Genomic DNA, 21,657 nt, shown 5'->3' with positions numbered 1-21,657 from the left:
TTTTATGGAGGGAAGTTTCCATTGGAGTAAATAGACATTTCCCCTCCCCCCATACAAATAGGTGCTTGGCTTTGCTGGTGGGGCTTGGAGAGGATGGTTGCCTTATATATACGTATAAACCCCCACATGCCATCCTTTAGTTTTTCTCCATGTTTCTGTGCATGTTTTCTCTGCAGCGGGGCACTGTCCAAGTACTGCCATCCCACCAGGGGCAATTGTTACTGGGGGCCGCAACCGTCTTGGCGATCGGGTCTCATTCCAGTGTCAGAGTGGCCTAGACTTGGTAGGGTCATCCCAGCGTGTCTGCACTCCAGAGGGTGAATGGTCAGGAGCTGAGCCAAGTTGTAGAGGTAAGCATTCCCTCCCCAGATCATCATCCATTTTTTCTGCCCCCTTTATCCTTTTTGTGTTTACTCCTCTCTTTCATGCATCTATATACATTCCTTCTTTTTGCCTTCTTGTAATCTTTTTGTTGTTGTTAGATCTTGTCTCTAATGTATCCATCCATTTTCCATTGTGGCACATCACGTCTGGAATTCCCTTCATCCAGATATTCATTCTGCTTCATCTTCTAGGAACATAGGAAGCTGCTTTCTGTTGAGTCAAGGCATTGCCCCACCTAGCTCAGTATTGTCTACGCTGACCGACAGTGAATCCCTAGGGTTTTAGGCAGGGCACCTTTCCTTATATGGAGATGCCAGGGACTGAACTTGGGGCTTTCTGCATACAAAGCAGGTGCTCTGCAACTGAACTGCGGCCCTCCCCTAAAAAAAGCAGAACTCCCAGCCACACATGCAAACATACAACCCTTTAAACTTACCTTTTCTGCCATGCTCTTTCTCATCAAATATTCCCACCTGCCCTAACCAACTTCATCTGTTTGCCATTTCCCTTACTTCAGGGATGGAGAACCTGCATTCTTCCAGATATGGTTGAACTACAGCTCCCATCCTCCCTGACCATTGGCCATGTTGGCTGGGGCTGATGGGAGCTGGGGTCCAACAACATCTGGAGGACCACAGGTTCTCCCATCCCTACCGTACTACTTTATATTTCATAACCGCTTTGGGTTCGGCTCCTGTTTGCTCAATCTACAGTGCCTACCTGCTCTTAGGTTCTTGATTATTATGATGATGATTGTTTACAACTATGAATGCCACTCTTCTTCTAGAGATCCCAGGAGTCCTGACAACAGGCCAAGATGCTTTGCTGCCTAAGGCAGAGCCCAAATCCCATCACTCTAAAAAGTCTTGCTAAAACCCTAAGACATCAGTTGTCATCTTTATCTATTCCACTGCCGCCACCACCCTTGGTGCTGCATGTTGCTTCTCCCCCATAGAGCAGTAGATTGATGGTAGAGCATCTGCTTTGCATGCAGACGGTCCCAGGTTCAACCCCCAGCATCTCCAGGTAGGTCTGGGAGAGACTCCTGTCTGAAATCCAGGACAGGCACTGCCAGGAGGTGTAGTCAATAGACGGACCAATGGTCTGACTCAGTATATGTTCCTATGCATGTCAGGGTTGGTCCTGTCTATGCTTTTTTTATATTACCAGGATTTAAGAGAAGCCAGGAGACTCTGCCATCCAGATCTCTAGTTTGCTGACCCCTAAACCTCATCTCCACCTTACAAAACGTGGCACATGTTCCCCTCTCTTCTAAAGCCTGCCCCTCCTCTTTCCTTACAGCCTCCTTTTCTTTTGATCGGGCCGAAGATGTTAGAGCAGAGTTTGGAGCCTCACTAACAGAAGTTCTGAGCGATGTGTCATCTTCTGGTCCTGACCCTTCTGGGACAGCTCAAGGTGGGTCTGAGTCCTCTACTATCCGACCTTGCTCTGGTGATGTAGTTCTTATAGGTCAAGCTGGGACTCAGAGCAGGGACTGGAATAAATTCTTTATTTTAAAGGGGTGCATTTCATGTGATTATTAAAACTTGCCCTCTCAACCGTTGCTCTCCTTGGCTACTTTGGACAAGTTGGATGCAGGTGCCTGATGCCCTCAAGGAGGCAGTGCTGCACCTAATCTTCAAGAAACCAACACTGGACCCAGAGGTTTATGACAACTACCTGCCACCCAGACAACAATATCCCGTTTTTAGGAAAGGCATTTGAGAGGGTGGTGGCTCTTCAGCATCAGACACTCTCAGAGAAAACTGATTCTCTCAACCAGGGGTGGGGAACCGTTGGCTCTCCAGATGTTGCTGAACTACAACTCCCGCCAGCCCCATCAAGCATGGCCAATGGTCAGGGATTATGGGAGTTCAGCAACATCTGGAGGGCCCATCCCTGATCTGGACCGATTCCAGTCTGGGTTTAAGCCTGGTTATGGGACTGAATTGGCCTTGGTCACCCTGATGGATGCCTTTTATCAGGAAAGGGACAGGGGAGAGCATTCCTGTTGATTCTCCTTGATCATCTGTGTCTTCCTGGACCAGCTGCAGGGGCTGGGGAGCACTGTATTATGGTGGTTCTGCTCCGACCAATGGGCCTATCTCCAGAGAATACCACTGGGTGACTGTACTTCCACTTATGGTAAATGGAGTGCTGCAGGGGTCCATTTTGCTCCCGATGCCATTTATGAAGCTGCTGAGGGCAGTCATCAGAAGATTTGGAGTAAAGCATCATCAGTATGCTGATGACACACTATTCTATTTCTCTGTTTCATCTGAGTCAGGAGTGGGTGTCCAGGTCCTTGACCAGTGTGTGGATGCAGTGGTGGGCTGGATGATGGCCAGTAAGCTGAGACTGAATCCAAACATTTTTGTATGCACTTTTGACTAATGTACAAAATTTTGCAAAGATTTTGTGCAGATTTGTCCTACTATAATGCATTTTTGTATGTAAATATATTCATTTTTATGCACACTTCCTCCTAATATATGCATTTTTGTAAACATCAGTTGGCTGGGCACTACAAAATTTGGATACATGCGAATTTCGAAGGACGGCTGTGCTTTATTCTCATATTGTTTTGAAAAGTGAGAATTTGATAGAATCACCTTTAAATGCTGACTGAATTGAATTTCTTCCCCATCCCTAGTAAGTAACCCAAGGGAGGCCTGCCTGGTACCAACCTTGTCATCATTTCAACACCAACAAAGACCTCTTTGTTTCCCTGAGCTCTTGGGCACCAAGCAGCTCTGGCAGCACCAGGATTTCCACTTGTACAGTGGAACTTCCCCTCCCTATCCCCCAGTGCCCTCCACAAATCTGCTTTGGAGGGCTGGGGAAAACCCCAAAATAGATTGGTGGGGGCACATAGAGGAGAGGGAGAGGAAGTTCCATTGCTCAGCCCTTGCACTAGCGGATCTACTTGGTTGGATACTACAGTAATCTGCCTGATGCCAAGTCAGATCATTGATCCAACTAGTTCAGTATTGTCTTCTCTGATTGGCATCAGCTCTCCAGAGTTTTCGGCAGGGGACATTCCCAGCCCTGCTTGGAGATGCCAGTGATTGAACCTGGGAACTTCTGCATGTAAAGCAGATGCTCTACCACTACAGTTCTTCTCTTACAAAAACTGTATTAGGGACTCCTGAAATTAGGGACACAGAAATTGCACTGTTTTTATATGATGTTTTTATTATTGTATATATTTTTTTTGGTTGTAAATTGCTTCAGAACATTTTTTTAAAAGTGGGAAGCCATGTACAAATTCACTAAACATAAAGGTAGCCAAATGACTATTGTACAAGATCTGTGGTGGTGAAGGGTTCAAAAAATGGAGATAACTTCCCTTTCTCCATACCAGCTCCATCTTTAGGACGACGGATTATACTGTCCAGAGACAGTTTCCTCTATATCTATTTGCTTGTGGATGCATCTCACAGCGTAACTGAAGACAACTTTAAAATCTTTAAAGATTGTCTGCACACCATCATCACTAGGGTAAGTTTGTACAAAGTTTGGTTAAGGGATAAGTACTCTTAGGTGCATTTGTTAGTAAAGTGTTGATTTCTAGTTACCTGGAAGCATGTTTACACTAGGTATCTGATGGACTGCCTTCTTCCATATGAGCCAGCCTGCTTATTAAGCTAATCTATGGAGGCAAGTGCGAATTTTGAAAGATGGCTGTGATTCAGTTGTGTATTGTTTCAGAAAGTGTGAATTAGGTTGATTTGTCTTCAGATTCAAACCTTCAAGTTCAAGGTTCTAGTTTTGGTGTACAAAGCCCTATACGGCTTGGGATCAGGATACCTGAAAGACCGTCTTACCCTTTATATACAGTAGGGCCCCACTTTTTGGCGTTCCGCTAATAGGGCGTCAGCGGGGCAATCAGCTGTAGTGCGGTGAGCTCCAGCCGCCGCGCTCCAGCTGACAGCACTTGGCCCCTGAAGCACCCAACGCTAAAGTTGAGCAGTGCGCGATCAGCTGTAGCACAGGGAGCTCCAGCCACCACGCTTCAGCTGACAGCAATCAGCTGTAGCGCACAATCAGCGGCGCTTTTTGCTTTTTGGCGGGGGTCTGGTCCCTAACCCGCTGTATGAGTGGGGCCCTACTGTACCTAGTCGATCACTACGCTCTGCAGATGAGGACCTTCTGCAGGTACCAACCTATCTGGAGGTCCATTCTGCACAACATAGGAAGTGGACCTTTAGTGTAGTGGCACCGACGCTTTGGAATTCCCTCCCATTAAATATTAGACAGGCGCCATCTCTGTTATCTTTTCAGCGCCTACTGAAGACCTTCCTCTTTCAACAAGCCTTTTAAGTAGAGGCTGTAGCCCGGTCTGCATCTGTATTGGAACTGCTTTGGAATTGTATTGGAAAAACTTTTTTTTAAAAAGATGTTTTTAACGCTTTTTAAAAAATGTTTTTCAATATGTTTTGTTTTAATATGTTTTAAGGATGTTTTGTTTTTAATATATTTTAAAGTCTATTTGTATGATATTTTAAAGTGTGTTCAGTGTTTTTGTTTGCCGCCCTGGGCTCTTATTGGGAAGAAGGGCAGGATATAAATAAAATAAATAAATCTGAACAGAATCAAATTTCTCCCACATCCTTACATTCATATTTGGTTGGGACAAGGAAAAGGGCCTTTGCTTTTGCCAAGATTGGCAACCCACAGTTTGGAACTTCTACCTGGAAAGTTCATCTTGCCCTGTGCTGTTGACCATCAGCTTCAGTGTTAAGACCTTCCTGATTAGGAAGGCCCTTTGGCATTTACAGGTTGTTGTTTTTTCTTGTTATTGTTGACTACCATCATTGTATGTCAGGTGTGGGAAATCTTTGGCCATCCAGATGCTGCTGAACTACAATACCCATCATCCTTGGCCAGTGGCAGTTCTTCTAATTTTACTGTATTTGTTTTTACTGTGGCTTATCATCATCATCACCATCATCATCATTACTACTGGTGTTTGCTTTGTTTTTACTCTGACTTTTTTTTTAACTGCAGTTTGCTTTTAAACTGTTTTACTGCTCTCATCAATTGTTTAATATTTGGATTGATATCTTAACTCAATCTTTGTATTTCTAAATTTATTATATTCTAAAATCCATTTTAAAGAACGTATTTTCATATAGCAGAATTAGAAAAAGTGCAAAATTGGAAGGATATTTACATTTCAATGCCTGTATTAGTTCAAGAGGAATTATGTCAGTTCACTTAAAAAAGGGGAAACAAACAAAATTCTCCTCCATCACCACCATTAGGTTAGTTTGAACAGGCTACCTTCTGGAGCCCAACAGGATCGGGCCTATCCTTCATATAAAGCTGGTGTGAGGAACCTTTGGCCCTCTGGATATTGCTGAACTATAACTCCTATCATTCCTGGTCATTAGTCATGCATACTGTGGCTGATGGGAGTTTTAGTTCAGCAGCATCTGGAGGACCAAAGGTTCCCCACACCTGAGTGCTATAGAGCATACCCTAGAATCCTTTCCCAAATGTTAGGGTGCAGCTGTACAGGGATTCCTCTGCAGATGGGTTGATGTAGAAAGGGTACTTTGCCAGTACATAGTTTGAAAACTTCTTTTCTAATTATTTTGTTCATTCATTTAATTTATATCCTGTCTTTCCTCCAATGACATCAAGGCAGGGTGCATGGTCCTCCTCACCCCCAACCCAATTTTATGCTCAGAAAAACCTGTGAGATAGATTCGACTGAGAATTGGTGACTGGCCCAAGATCATTCAGTGAGCTTCATGGCCAAGTAAGGGTTTTAACTCTGGGTCTCCCCAATCCTAGTCTGGATCTGCTCTAGAAAGCAGTTCTACAGAGAACATCAAATAACTGTTTTTTGTTCTCCAGAAGGCAAATCAAAACGTTCTCCAAGACATGAAATAAATATGCTTTGTTTATTGAGTGGTAAGGCTGTTTAAAGCACGCTTGTGGTGGTTCATCTTTAATAAAAGAACCCAACCCATCTTTTCTCTTCTCTGACCCTTCCCTGGTTTCCTTCTCCTTTTGCTTTTGTGCTTCTTCTTTTTTCTTTTTCCCACTCCCAGATTGCCAGCTTTGATGTTCCTGTCAAGTTCTCTGTGATCTCTTATGCCAGCCAGCCCAAGACCATTGTTGACATCTATAACGATATCGCTGAAGATCCGGAAATGGTTCTTGACGAGATTCAAAATGAGATGAACTACAAAGGTGCTGAGAGGGTTGTTTTTTCCTCCCTGATTTTTGACCAGTTGCATGTTCAAGGTGTATTTTTGAAATTCAGGGTCCAGCCTTTTATTTTTTCCTCAGGGAGAAAAATGGATCTTCATAGGCTTTCTTCTTTGTAATTTTTCCTCTAAATTTTCTCTTCCCCCAAAGGGTTTCCATTCTAGATAATTTCGTATCATAAAGCTACAGTCACATCCACACTGTACATTTAAAGCACTCTTATACCACTTTAACAGTTGTATCTTCCTTCCCCCTAAAGGATCCTGGGAACTGTAGTTTGTTAAGGGTGCTGACCTCACAGAGCTGCAGTTCCCAACATGCTTAACAAACTACAGTTTCTCCCTGACTGTTAAAGTGGTATAAAAGTGCTTTCAACGTACAGTGGGGTGGGATAGGGACAGAATCCTCTCCTTTTTTATGTTTCATTTTTAAGTGTGGCCCCCTAGTGGTCATTAACTATCCCATTCCTTTTTCCTCCAATATCTTTTCATTTTTCTGAACTCTTGCAATAGACATTGCTTTGCCGAGAATTATCTATAGTATAATCACTATTTATTCATGAGTCTCCATTTGTATTGATCTTTATTCTGAACTCTGTAATGACTGCCTGTTTACATTCCTTTTCAAGTGCTTTGCAGAGCAGATTAAGGCAGATAATCAAGTCAGTGTTATTTGCTATTTACAATCAACATCTCATTCTCTCCTACTGCTTTCTTTCTGTCAGTTACAATCAATGTGCTGAACCGGTGCCTGGCTGCGACAATGGACTGGATGAGGGCTAATAAACTGAAGCTCAATCCAGACAAGACTGAGATGCTGCTAGTGGCTGGTTCTTCTGACCAGTTGGTGGATGTCCAACCTGTCCTGGATGGGGTTGCACTCCCCCTGAAGGAGCAGGTTTGTAGCTTGGGGGTTCTCCTAGAACCATCACTGTCACTTGAGGCTCTGGTAGCGTCGGTGGCACGGAGTGCTTTCTACCAACTTCGGTTGGTAGCCCAACTACATCCTTATCTGGACAGGGATAACCTGGCTTCAGTTGTCCATGCTCTGGTAACCTCCAAATTAGATTACTGCAATGCACTCTACGTGGGGCTGCCTTTGAAGACGGTTCGGAAACTGCAGTTTGTGCAAAATGCAGCTGCCAGATTGGTAACAGGGACCAGACGGTCCGAACATATAAAACCGATTCTGGCCCGCTTGCATTGGCTGCCTGTATGTTTCTGAGCTCGATTGAAGGTGCTGGTTTTGACCTATAAAGCCTTATACAGCTTGGGACCACAATACCTGATGGAACGCCTCTCCCAATACGAACCCACCCGTACACTACGTTCAAGATCAAAGGCCCTCTTCTGGGTACCTACTCCAAGGGAAGCTCGGAGGGTGGCAACAAGGGAGAGGGCCTTCTCAGTGGTGGCCCCCAAATTATGGAATGATCTTTGTGACGCGGTGCGCCTGGCGCCAACACTGCTATCTTTTTGGCGCCAGCTCAAGACTCCTCTTCTCCCAGGCATTTTAGCATGTGTTTTAAATTGTTTTTATATTGTTTTTAAAACACATATTTTAAAATTGTGTTTTAAATTGTTTTAAAATATGTGTTTTAAATTGTATATTTGTTTTAATGTTTTTGATTGCTGTAAACCGCCCAGAGAGCTTCGGCTATGGGGCGGTATACAATATAGAAATAGATAGTTACAATCAACACTTCATTGACATCAGTGAAAGGGAATGCATATTTGAAGAGCTCACGTAGAAAGCAGATCAATAAAAGTATCACTCACACTATTAATTTCAAAGCAAATTTTAAAAATAACGAATAAAAGAAGAAGAATGGATTGGAAACCAGGCATGGAGAGTTGCTACTTCAAAATTCTCTCCGGAAAGATAGAGAATATCAGAAATAATAATTATTCCAATGGCAAATATGATTACTGCAGAAATGGAGCCCATCACTAGGATGGGCTCTTTGTGCCTTCAGATGATATGGCAGCTACAGGATTAATCTCTTTCTTGTGCCAAATAGCTATTTTCTACCTCTCCTGAGACCAGTATTTTTGCCCCTTAATCAGGGTTGCTACACCCATTAGGCAGAGCAAAGCAACTACCTCAGACGGCAGATGCTGAGGATCAGTGATGGCTGCCCCCCCCCGTACCCTCCTGGTCATTCCCATCTGTTACTATTTATTATTTATTGAATTTATATCCTGCCCTTCCTAAAACAGTTAAAAACATTCTAAAACACAATTATAATTTAAAATGTTCTAAAACATGCTAAAGCACAGTTAGAATATTCTTTCAACAGTGATATTTGGGTTTCCAGGAACAGTCCCCTTCAGCCATCAAATGCCTGGATAATTCATTTTTTCTTGTGGTCAGGAGCAATTGGATTTTACCTCCCTTTTATGATTTTGATTGTTTTTAATCTCTCAATGTTTGTTTATTTCCTTTCTCCTTAATCGCCCTCTTTTGCCTTATTTTCTTGACAATGGAAGTGCCTGTTTTTGCTATTTTTGGTTACTCTTGGTGTGTATTTTGCTCATGTTAAATAAAGTTTAAAAATTGCCTGGGTAAACTGGAATGTTTTCACATTCCTCTGTTGAAGGATACAGCTGTGTATGCCACACATGGCCGACTCTAGAACCCCGGAAAGTAGCCTGTTGCCTCATGTGCAGTGGTCCCCATCATCACACACCTTGTCAAATTCAACTGCCAGCCAGGCCAGTCAGCTTCTGCATCTGGAATATGGAGGGGGTGCCATCTTGTCCTTCACCTGAGGCAGCAAAATCTCTTGAGCCAGCCCTGTCCCTTTTCTCTCTTGGTCCCAGAGGCTAATTTATGGTGCAACTGCACTGGATGTACTATGTACAGTTCTGGTTGTCTCTTCTCAAGATATTGTAAAGTTAGAAAGGGCAACCAAATTGATCAAGGAGGTGGAACAATTCCCCTATGAGGAAAGATTACAAAATTGAGGCTTTTTAGTTTAGAGAAAAGGCAAGTAAGAGGGGACATGATGGTAGAAGTGTATATATTCTCCCTCTCTCATGACACTAGAACTGGAAGGCATCCAATGAAGATGAATGTTGGAAGATTCAGGGCAGAAAAAAGAAAGGACTTCACGCAGAACATAGTGAAATTCACTCCCCCAAGAGGCACTGATGGCCACCAGCTTGGGTGGCTTTAAAAGAAGATTAAACAAATTTTATTTATTTATTTAATAGATTTATATCCCACCCTTTCGCCCAGTAGGAGCCCAATTCATGGAGGATAAGGCTATTAGTGGCTAACTGGCTACTGGCCATGCTCTGACCCCGCAGTCGGAGGCAGCATGCTTCAGAATACCAGTTGCTGGAAACTCCAGGAGGGGAGAGTGCTCTCGCACTCAGGTCCTGCTTGTGGGTTTCCCATGGGCATCTGGTTGGCACTATGAGAACCGGATGCTGAACTAGATGGGCCATTGGTCTGATCCAGCAGGCTCTTCTTACGTTCTTCCTACCATTTGTATTGTATCAGTAATAATAATTTACAGTTCCCAGGATTTTTTGGGGGGGAAGCCATGACTGTTAAAGTAGTGTAACAGTGATTTTAGTATATGGTATTGATGTGACTGGGTTTTTAGGGGCTAGTGCTACATTTATTGTATTTTCATCTTGCTGCTATTTTAGTTCTGTTGATTTGTGTTTTTTTTAAATCTTACATTTATTTTATGTATTAATTTACAACCTCTCCCCCCTTTAGTGTTGTAAAGCACCTCCAGCTGTGGAAGGTGAGGTATAAACAAACCAAAAATGCCAATTTCATCCTCTTGCAGACCACGGCAATGCAACAGGAACCAACATTCAGGCAGCGCTTGAAGCTGTGTACAACATGATGATTAAAGACGAGGCGGACGCATCTTCCAAAGTGCAGTGGGACAAAATCCGTCACGCTATTGTTCTTTTCACGGATGGTGAGGAGAAATGGGGAGAGACAGAAAAAGTTTTGAGGGGAAGATCATGCATGAGCCAGAGAGTTCAATCCTTCCATATATCAACTAGGTGATCAGGGTTGCCACAACTTATGGCATCAATACCTTTGAGATTTTGGGAGTCTCTGGGCAAGAGGCCATCACTGTGCCTCCTTTGCAAGCAAGTGGTGGAAGTCATCATAGGGTGTGCTAATGGACTCCTCTATTCAGGTTAATGCAAGCAAGCAAGCAAAGGGGAGGGGTTCTAGCTCAGTGGTAGAGCACATGCCTTGCATGAAGAAGGTCCCAGGTTCAGTCCCTGCCATCTCCAGTTAAAAGCAACAGAGCTTCTGGCAAAGTTCTCTGAACTTGGACTTGGAAACAGAATTTTGGTGGCTTGTGCAGCCTGCATCAAAATGAGAGGCAAATCCCCAAAGTTCCCACCTTCCTCCCACCTGTCTCCACCACTACCATTCAAAATAGTATTTCATTACTTTAATTCACCAGCAGGAACAGAAGTAGAAGGCAAGTTGTGAGAAGAAGGGTTTTTAACTTTCCTTGGGAGAACTGCATTTCCCATGGTCCCCCACACCTTAATGCTGTGTTAGCCAGCATGCCAGAGTGGTTTTGAGGAAGGAGTTGTAATTCGCCCAACAGTTCCTGCAACTTCAGAAGCCTTTGGGAGAACTACATCTCCCATATCCCCCATCTCTCAGTTTGCTATTGTCTACCAGAATAAGGCAACAGAGAGGAGGGAATCTCCCCTTTTTCTGCTGCTATTCTTGCTGCCACCCAGCTTCAAGGAAAGGGAGGGAGTGTGTTGAGGGATGGGAGTTGGAGGAGGGATAGCACTGGAGAACATGGGATGGCTGCAGAGATGGGCAGATCATTTTTTCTGGGTCCATCAATTTTTCCCAGAAAAACTACTTTAGCTCTTCCAGTTTTTGTGTGTGGAAGATCTTAGGTCATTTCCAAGTAAACCTGAGCTGACCTTTGGAGAGCTTTCCCATCTGTGGGTAGTAAGGCAACCAAACTGTTCAAGATGCTGGAGCAACTCCTGTACAAGGAAAGGTTACAATGTTAGGCTCTCTTTAAGTTAGAAAACAGGTGATTAAAAGTGGAGACATGACAGAAGTGTACAAAAAACAGGCATGACACCGATAAAATGAACAGAGAGAAGTTTCTCTCAGATACATGCGCGAACGTGTGTGTGCACTCTTTCACTCTCTCTCACACACACACACGTATACACTGGTTGGGGTTGATGGGAGTTGCAGTCCAAAACATCTGGAGAGCACCGGTTGTGGAAGGCTGTTGTATTCCAACATGGCAAAGTCATCCTAAAACTTCTTGCACCTACGTCTGTAGCATATCTAAAGGCCAGCTTCACCATCCTCTGCATTCATGCTGCCCAGGAGCAATACCCCTCCTCCATCCTCTTGGGTTGCCTATGTATTCAGAGTAGTGCCTTTGGGGGAACTACATCTCTCATGCCCTCCATCTCTCAGCACAAGCAGTTCTGCTCGCCTGATGGGATTATCTTCCCCCTCTTCCCCCTGTGCGCTGTTCTGGAGGGAGTTCTCCCTACCCTCTAGAGCAGATTTGGGAAGGGCATGGGAGGGAGGAAGGGGGGGACGTCCCATTGCCCTAGGCAGAGTCCTTGCACTGGCTTCCACTAGCACAAGAAGTTAGTTAAATACAGTCCATAGCTTCAGTTGGAGCATACAAGAACTTTCCATTATTTCTCATGGCACACTAGTGCGCTCCAGCATGTAGCTTGGGAATTGCTGCCTGATTTTGTTTATATTATTTGGTTGTCCTCTTAGGGAAGTCCAATATGGGAGGTTCTCCCAAACAGGCAATACACAGTATAGAAGACTTCTTGCATGTGAGTGGAAACAGAAAAGACTACCTGGGTAAGTCATATAAACCTGCTTTACTTGAGTGATTGCTATAAGGATGACGTCCAACCTGGCTCAGGAAATCAACCTTCCCGATACGAACCCAGCTGCTCACTGAGATCAGCAAGGTGAGGCCTTGTTCTGAATCCCAAATCTAAGGGAAGTGTCCTGGGGGGGGGAGCTGGGCCTTTCCTACAATGCAGGGGTTGTCTAACTTTCTACTTCCAGGGGACATCTGGGGAAGAGCCTTAGCTGAGTGGGTAGGGCACATGATTTGCATAAAAAATGCCCAAAAGTTCAGTTCCTAACATTTCTAGACTGGGCTGGGAAAGACTCCTGTCAGAAATCCTTGAGAACTGCTGCCAATCACTGGGTGATACAGAGCTGGATGGATCAATGGTTAGTTTTGTCTTAACTCTCCAAAAGAAAAAGGTGCTATAATAAGCTCACATCAGTAGAATTTATTTTTAAAAAGCAGTACTGCTAGCAACGCATGAAACATGTACAGTAGGGCCCCACTCATACGGCCGGTTACGTTCCAGACCTCTGCCTATAAGCAAAACCTGCTGAAAAGCGGGACTCCATCAATAAAATGGTGCCTGACGCCCGAAAAACGCTGTAAAAGCTGAACAAACACCATATGAGTGGGGCCTTACTCTAATTGAAAGCCGCCGTATTAGCGGAACGCCAAAAAGCGGGGCCCTACTGTATTTAATTAACAACAAACAAATCGACAGTGAACAATAAAAAACAACAGCACAGAGATCTTTAGGGGAGGGAAACCTGGATGGGTGGGGGACAGTTTAACAAGGATGGAATATGCTCAGTGGTCATGAAATGCTGACTTACCATTGGGGAGGGGGGGGAGGAATGGTTGGAATCCTGAACAGCAGCACTCCATACTTGTAAATACTTGCTGTGCGCACAATGTCCAATTGTAGTTTGTTAAGGATGCTGGGAATTATAGCTCTGTGAAGGGTAAACTACAGTTCCCAGGTTTCTTGGAGCAGGGAATGTACTTTAAATGTGCTATAAATGCATGGTGTGTACGCAGTCACTGATTACAGAAGTAATTCAACATAACGAATACACCTAAAACGACTATATTTGAATCCAAAAATACACATTCCTCCACCTGTCAGGAAAAATATCCTCAGCTGAAGGCAGCTTCCTATGTACCACACTGAGTATCTGTCGTCATGGCATCCTTGCTCATGGCAGGGCATTTTAGGAGATGTTGTTGTTCGCACACAACACCTCGCACAGCTTATTGGCCTGGCCTGTTAGACTACTCCATTGTCTCTCGTGAATGGGATGTGCATATGTGCAGAACAGTGTCCTACGTACTGTGAGGGAAAAATCAGTCATGGCTGGCACATTTTCAGGAAAGTTTACTTCCCCTTAGCCTGATAATAGTCCAGGTTTCCTCAGAACACAGCTTAGGAAGCACTAGTAGAATGTTCCTTGTTCTGTGGAATTTCCCCAGCAAGGAAGCTTGTTGATACCAGTGGTGGGGCTTTAATTATAGGACTTTGGGGCAGATGCCCAGGGATCTCACTCAGCAGAATGATCAAGAGGGCCCCCAAATGCAGCAGAGTTTGGCTTGCCACAATTTGAAGTAAGGGAAGTGATACCCATTACTATCTAAAGATTGGTGGTGGGGTGGGGGAAGAGTAAGACCATTCAGTCCAGAGTCTAAAATTACCTAACTGCACCACTGCTTGACGCCCAGGTTTAACAACGCCTGGAAAGCTAGTTGGCACATTCCTATTTCAGAATGCTTTTAGTGCATCAGGTTGATTTGCCCTCACAACTCTTGGCTGGTTGCATGAATTGTTGAGGGTTAAAGACCACAGGTGACGGGATTTTGAGTTTCACTTCCAGGTTGTCCAGTGAGACATTTCCTGTCTTTTTTGTTACAGATATTTATGCTTTTGGTGTTGGAAGCCTTGATGTGGACTGGGATGCCATGAATGAGATAGCATCCAAAAAGCCAGGCGAGAGACACGCCTTCAAAATGAAAACTGCAAAGGAATTGAAGAAGGCCTTTGAAGATGTTCTGGGTGTGTATGTTCTCCTGCATGCAACAAAGATGGGGTCAGCATGAGAGGAGGGTAGAGCGGGGAGCACATTATGTCAGATGGGTATACCCAATGTTCCAACTAGTTTCCAAAGCCAACAGCAAACCTCAGTTCTTACTTTTTGGGCCTCTTACTGAAGAACATCAGATGTGTCCTTCTCAGCTTCCAAATCTAAAGAACGCATTCTCCTCCTGGTATAGAACAAAGGGACTTCATCCCCTCTAATCCAAAAATGACCAACTTCTGTATTCCTGAATTGCAGGCAACACTCATCGCTCTAAATTTAGACAGGTATAAAGGCTGCTCATGAAGGCAGTTCTGGGAGGGGAGGAGCCAATGGTGTGTTACATCACTGTGCCGTCTCTCCCTCTGAAGCAGACAGGTGGGATGGGCACTGATGGAAGAAGTCCCTCCCCTTTCCCTCATCTATATGATGTGTTGTTTTTGAAATGCTCAAAATGTGCTATGTGCATGCTTAGTATCACCATTCTCTGTACACACTGACTGATTCCTGTAATTCCCCACGTACAAAAGCTAATCACAGCAACCCATTTCTAGCTGAAGGCATGTCCCTACATTTGGGATGTCCCACCAAGCCTTAGCAATGGGGTTCTTTGGGTGCAAGATACACATGCTGGTACAGTGGGGGGATTATAGAAGATTATGGGGAAGCACAAGGTTTATATGGTACAGGTCCCAGGTTCAGTCCCTGGAATCTCCAGGTAGGTTTGAGAAATAGCTCCAGCCTGAAATCTTTCAGAGCCGCCACTGCCAATCAGTGTGTAGGCAACACTGAATTAGATGAACCAATGGTCAGTATAAGGAGCTTCCTATGTTTCTATGAGAAGGTCTGAAAAAGCAGAATAAGAAAATGACATGACCATGTTGAAAATGACTGTCTTGTTTTTGTTTTGTTTCCAATACTCTCAGATCCCAGAGATCTTGATGATATATGTGGCTTGGCAAACAACTCAGACAGTGCCAGATGGGATCAGAAGAGCCCATGGCACGTGCTGCTCCAGTACAAAGTGAGCAGAGGCTGCTCTCCCCCACCCCATGCCAGTATGATACTGTTCATCCCACGTCCCTAAGCTTCCAGAGGCCTAGGGCATGGATGGGGGACCTCTGGCCTGGAAGCCAAATGCAGCCTTCCAGGCCTCACTAACTGGTAGGGTTGCCAGGCCCAGCCTCCCAGAGGTCTTCTGTGTCTTTAAAAGTTGTGCAGGGGGAAGGGAGAATTCCACCTTGTGGTTTTTCCCATCACAATGTTGCAAGAACACCTGCACTTGGCTGACTTTCTCTTCTCCTAAAGATACAGGATCAGTCTCAGGCCCTGAACCTGGCAACCCTACTAACTGGCCCTTGATGCTCTCCACAGGCCACACTAGCCCTGCTTCGCAGGTCTAATGTATCCTTGAATAATAATATTTATTAAATTGATAACTTTCCCTTCCAAAGGAGCCCAGGGCATTCTGATAATGCCTCTTGACTGTCTCGATAGAGGATAGAGAAGGGCGTATGACTGTGTGTAGAAAGGTAAAATGTACATTAATTGCACGGGCCAGTTCAGCCTCTGACTCCGCTCAACTGGCATGTGGCTCTTGGAAGGTTACCTAAAAAGGAACGTGGCCCTTGAGCTGAAAAGGTCCCCCACCCATGGCCTACCTATAACATAATCCTGGGATGTTAGCCCTACATTGAATTCAGTTTAGCCATTCTTTATTGCAGTCGCTGACAGAACCTTCTTGCCGGGGTGCCTTGGTTTCAAAGACATGGGTTCTAACATCTGCTCACTGCTTCATCAAATTAAATGATACATCCAGCTGGACCGTTATTCTGGGTAAGATGCAGATTTTTTTTTTTATGTTTTATTTCTAGGCCGCCTTTTGGCCAAAAAAGCCCCCAGGGCGGCTTACGCACAAATAAAAAACACAAATGCAAAATACATATAAAAACAATACAATTTACAAAAGATCAGACTAACAAAATCCTAGCATTTCTAAAAAGCAACAACAGCTAACCAAACACATTCATCTTCCTGGTAAAGGACAGTCCCCAGAGAAATGTCACTAACAGCAGGGGTGAGGGGGCAAGGCAGGTGGAAAAGCGTGCCCCTTGATGGTCCCAGCACAGTCTCATCCCAGCAGCAGTACCCCTCAGTCTGCAGCTCCTCCTGATAAGGCCCAGGCAGAGGGGTGGGGCAAGGCAGGTGGAAAAACTTGTCCCTTGATGGTCCCAGCAGTCTCATCCCTCATTCTTTAATTGTGCTTAATTCTAGTGGAGTTATAACAGGGCTGGTCCTGCCATTGGGCACAGTGAAATAGCCACTTCAGACAGCTGATTTTGGATGATGTGAAAGAGTAGCAAATTGTATTTAATTTATTTTTACTTGTTATCGTACTTTTTTCTGTCAAGGAGGAGGAGAGGCATTTGTCTGTCTCAGGTGTCAAAATAACTTCACCAGCTTTGGGTACTATGGCTATATACTTTGACTTTGCAGGGGAAGGAGTGCCATTTGCTCTCCTGTTGCAGTCAGTGAAATGTCATTGGCTGGCCTTGTATGGCAAGAACTGACCCTTGGCTTGTTCAAAAAGAAGCAAGGCTCAGCCTGAGGGTAAGGTTGCTTCCCCAATAGAGCTCTTTACAGCACTGATTTTCCACAATTAGCTGGAAATAGAATTAAAAAACAAAGCTGGCACTAGGTGCATATGTATGAATGATATATATGACTGTCAGCTTTCAGGGTGCTTTACAAATGCAAGAGGACAGGTCTCTGCCTCAAGGAGCTTTCAATCTAAAATTCAGCACAGGGGAACCATTAGAGGAAGGGGAGGGAAGTAATGGCAGAGGCAAACAGAGAAAGGATATGTGATTGTTCCAGTTACACATGCTTTGGGTGTAGTTGGATAACCACTTTATTTTTATTTTTTTATTTATTTATTTTATTCAATTTGTATCCCGCCCTTCCTCCCAGCAGGAGCCCAGGGCGGCAAACAAAGCACTAAAGCACTTTAAAACATCATAAAAACAGATCTTAAAATACATTAAAAACAAAACAGCATTAAAAACATTTTTTTAAAAACTTTTAAAAAGGGTTAAAAACATTATTAAAAACATATTAAACAATTCTGACACAGATGCAGACTGGGATAGGTCTCAACTTAAAAGGCTTGTTGAAAGAGGAAAGTCTTCAAAAGGCGCCGAAAAGATAGCAGAGATGGCGCCTGCCTAATATTCAAAGGGAGGGAGTTCCACAGGGTAGGTGCTGCCATACTAAAGGTCCGTTTCCTATATTGTGCAGAACGAACCTCCTGATAAGATGGTATCTGCAGGAGGCCCTCACCTGCAGAGCGCAGTGATCGACTGGGTATGTAAAGGGTAAGACGGTCTTTCAGATATCCTGGTCCTGAGCTGTATAGGGCTTTGTACGCTAAAACGAGAACCTTGAACCTGGCCCGGTAGCAAATGGGCAGCCAGTGCAATTCTTTCAGCAGCAGGGTGACATGCTGGCGATACCCTGCTCCAGTGAGCAGTCTCGCCGCCGCACTTTGCACCAGCTGCAGCTTCCGCATCAACCTCAAGTGCAGCCCCACATAGAGCGCATTACAGAAATCCAGCCTAGAGGTTACCAGTGTGTGGACAACAGTGGTCAGGCTATCCCGGTCCAGAAACGGCCGCAGCTGTCTCACCAGCCAAAGCTGGTAAAAGGCACTCCTAGCCACGGAGGTCACCTGGGCCTCTCGCGACAAAGATTGATCCAGGAGCACCGCCAGGCTACGGACCTGCTCTTTCAGAGCGAGTACGACCCCGTCCAAAGCAGGCAACTGACCAATTATCCGAACTCGGGAACCACCAACCCACAGTGCCTCCGTCTTGCTAGGATTCAGACTCAGTTTACTGGCCCTCATCCAGCCCACCACCGAGTCCAGGCAACGATCCAGGGCTTGCACGGCCTCTCCTGATTCAGATGTGACAGAGAAATAGAGCTGGGTATCAACAGCATACTGTAGACACCTCGCCCCAAAACTTCTGATGACTGCTCCCAAGGGCTTCATATAGATGTTAAACAGCATGGGGGACAAGATGGTACCCTGCAGCACCCCTCAGCACAGCTGCCAGGGGGCCGAAAGACAGTCACCCAATACTATTCTCTGAGAACGACCCTGGAGATAGGATCGGAACCATTGTAAAACAGTGCCTCCAGTACCCATCTCACCAAATCGGCCCAGAAGGATACCATGGTCAATGGTATCAAAAGCTGCTGAGAGATCAAGTAAGAATAACAGGGTCGCACTCCCCCTGTCCTTCTCCCGATAAAGGTCATCCATCAGGGTGACCAAGTCCAATTCAGTCCCATAACCAGGCCTGAACCCAGACTGGGATGGGTCAAGATAATCTGTTTCATCCAAGAGTACTTGCAGTTGCTGCGCCACAACCCTCTCAATCATCTTCCCTAAGAAGGGGGTATTTGCAACCGGTTGGTAGTTGTCACAAACCAATGGGTCCAGGGTGGGCTTTTTCTGGAGTGATTGGATCACTGCCTCTTTCAAGGCAGTTGAAACCACTCCCTCTCGCAGTGATGCGTTGACCACACCCTGGATCCACTCGGTCAGACCCCCTTGGCAAGCTTTAATAAGCCAAGATGGGCAAGGGTCGAGAGGACACGTTGCTGGCCACACCATTGCAAGCACCTTGTCTACATCATCAGGCCGCATCAGGTGAAACCGTTCCCAAGAAGTTGCAGCAGAAGTTGCACTGGACACCTCATTGGGGACCACAGTAGATGTGGATGGGGCATCAAGACTGCTACGGAGGCAAGCAACTTTACCCTCAAAGTGCCTTCCAAACAATTCACAGTGGGCCTCCGAAGGGTCTAAGACTCCATTTCCTGGAGTTGATGTCAACAGACTCCTGACAATACGGAAAAGCTCCACCGGACGGCTACTTGAGGATGTGATGGAGGCAGAAAAGTGGGCCTTCTCTGCCGCCCTCACCGCCACACAGTAGGCACGGTTATGATGTTTTACTTGTGCCCAATCAGCCTCACAGCATGTCTTTCGCCACTTGTGCTCTAGCCATTGTCCAGCCTGTTTCATTGCCCTTAGCTCACTGGTGTACCAAGGTGCAAGCCGGGTTCCACAGTGCTGGAGAGGGCACTTGGGGGCAACCGTGTCAAGAGCCCGATGCTCCTCACTGTTCCACAGTGTGACAAGGGCTTTAACAGGGTCACCTGCTCTATCTACTGGGAACTCCCCCAGGGCATTCAGGAATCCAGTGGATTCCATTAGGCTCCGGGGGCGGACCATCTTAATCTGTCCACCACCCCTGCAGGGAAGGATCGGAGCCATAAGTCTAAACTTCACCAGTTACCTAGAAGAAAGTCCCATTGATTGCTCTGTTGTTTTAGTAAGGTATGGCAACTAGTAGTAGTACAGTGCAACCAATCTGGCCGTATCCTGAACTGAATTGGGCTGATGCATCCACATCCAGATCGTAGTGAGGAAGCTCTGGATTGGATCAGAGTGGTCCAGAGCTCAAAGTTCTCTCTGAAAAAGACAGACAGACTGCTTCCAAAGTGCTGCAATTATTTATTACAGCACCATAAGCTGCAGACTGAGATGTATTGCTGCTTTGCCCCCTGCTCTTAGTGACATTTTTCTGAGGATTGTCCTTCACCAAGATGATGACGCTTTTTGTTTTTAGTTGTTGTTGCTTTTTAGAAATGTTATAATTTTGTTGGTTTGAATTCTTGTAGATTGTGTTGTTTTGATGTGTATTTGTTTTTCAATTTGTGTGTGAGCTGCCTTGGGGGCCTTTTTGGCCGAAAGGCGGCCTAGAAATAAACGCTAACATACCATAACATAAAAGGGAAATGCCAGGGGAGGGGGAGACGAGAGCTGGACTCTGCTTGTTGACAGCCGTACCTTCAAATCCAGGGCTGTTATAAATCTATGTCTTCTCTATAGAGCAAGTTTGGCAACCTTTTTTTTCTTTTGGGGCTGCATTCCCTCAGAGTTAATCTGCCAGGGGCCACATACTGGCAGTGAGCGGAGCTGGAGTCAAAAGTAGACAGGCCAGAGGCAAAGGTGCGCATGGCCACTTCTTTCTCTCTGCTGCCCCTTTGTTTTTTAATCCCTCTCTCCCCCCTTGCCACTCCCTTTCCCTCTGTTTGCCCCCCTCCTTGTCACTCGCATGAGATTAGTCCAAGGGCTACAGGTTGTCCAGGCCTGCCATGTTCTACCCTACAAGAGGTAGAGGGTCTCCCAATGGCAAACTGGGCTCCTGGAACCTTCTCCACTTCTGCCCTCTCACGTGCTCTGATTATTCAGGAAAGGTAGTAGCTGGGATCACTGGGTTCTTTTTTTATTTGCAAATTTAACAAAGAGGAAAAAAAGAATTAAAAACATGAAGGAAAGAAGAAATAGTCATAATCATAATACCATCAGCTCACATTAAGGATACAATAACAACATCCATTTTAGCTTAAACATGTAAGTTAATATAAGCCCTCCAGATGTCCAAATAGGTATCCACACAAAATTGATGTCTATAAGAAATGTAGCCTGACTGGCTTGTTCATGAAAACAAAGGAATAGTTAGCGGTGAGAGTGGATCCTGAGAAGGTTTCAATCTTCTCTCCCTAGCAGGAGGAGAGACCAGAATGCAAGTAAAGAGACGGATTGACCATGAATTGTTCAATGTTCGAGCTAAGGTGGCCCAGGGCATCCAGGAATTTTACGACTATGATCTCTCCCTACTCGAACTGGAAAGACCTGTGCAGTTTGGTGGGAGAATCAGGTAACGTGCCTTATCAGGGCCAGACAGAAAAACAAAGGGCCCATCCAGACTTGTGTTTTATTGTCGGTGCCTTCTGCAACATGTTCTTGACACGATATTAGTGGTGGATTCATTCTCCTTTATCAGTTGTTCTGTGATGTTCCCCTAACGCTACCACATTATTGCTGTCTGGAAGGGCTATAGTGCAGTGAAATCGGGACAAAAATGAACCAGAACATTTGTGGTATACAAAGTTACAGGATTTCAGCAGGAAGTTACAGGATATGCGCTGATTGGAAATGAAACAGTGTGACTGCCCCAAAACCTTTTGCATGTGCAAATAGCATTGACA

At 45.1% G+C, this 21,657-nt stretch overlaps 1 protein-coding gene across 1 annotated transcript in view; it reads left to right on the top strand.

Annotated features, from left to right (window-relative positions):
• LOC133378861 (uncharacterized) overlaps window positions 1–21,657 on the top strand; it is an 81,739-nt gene that overhangs the window by 10,704 nt on the left and 49,378 nt on the right. Inside the window, exons 4-13 of the mRNA XM_061613475.1 lie at window positions 177–350; window positions 1,687–1,800; window positions 3,749–3,885; window positions 6,447–6,588; window positions 10,412–10,549; window positions 12,373–12,462; window positions 14,370–14,510; window positions 15,459–15,556; window positions 16,257–16,368; window positions 21,173–21,326. Of these exons, the coding sequence (XP_061469459.1) occupies window positions 177–350; window positions 1,687–1,800; window positions 3,749–3,885; window positions 6,447–6,588; window positions 10,412–10,549; window positions 12,373–12,462; window positions 14,370–14,510; window positions 15,459–15,556; window positions 16,257–16,368; window positions 21,173–21,326 (1,300 nt within the window). The remainder of the gene's footprint in view (window positions 1–176; window positions 351–1,686; window positions 1,801–3,748; window positions 3,886–6,446; window positions 6,589–10,411; window positions 10,550–12,372; window positions 12,463–14,369; window positions 14,511–15,458; window positions 15,557–16,256; window positions 16,369–21,172; window positions 21,327–21,657) is intronic.

The sequence above is a fragment of the Rhineura floridana genome, chromosome 3, assembly GCF_030035675.1.
Source record: "Rhineura floridana isolate rRhiFlo1 chromosome 3, rRhiFlo1.hap2, whole genome shotgun sequence".
NCBI classification, from domain to species: domain Eukaryota; kingdom Metazoa; phylum Chordata; class Lepidosauria; order Squamata; family Rhineuridae; genus Rhineura; species Rhineura floridana.
The sequence above is the reverse complement of the archived record's forward strand: the minus strand, read 5'-3'. Positions and strand labels throughout refer to the sequence as shown.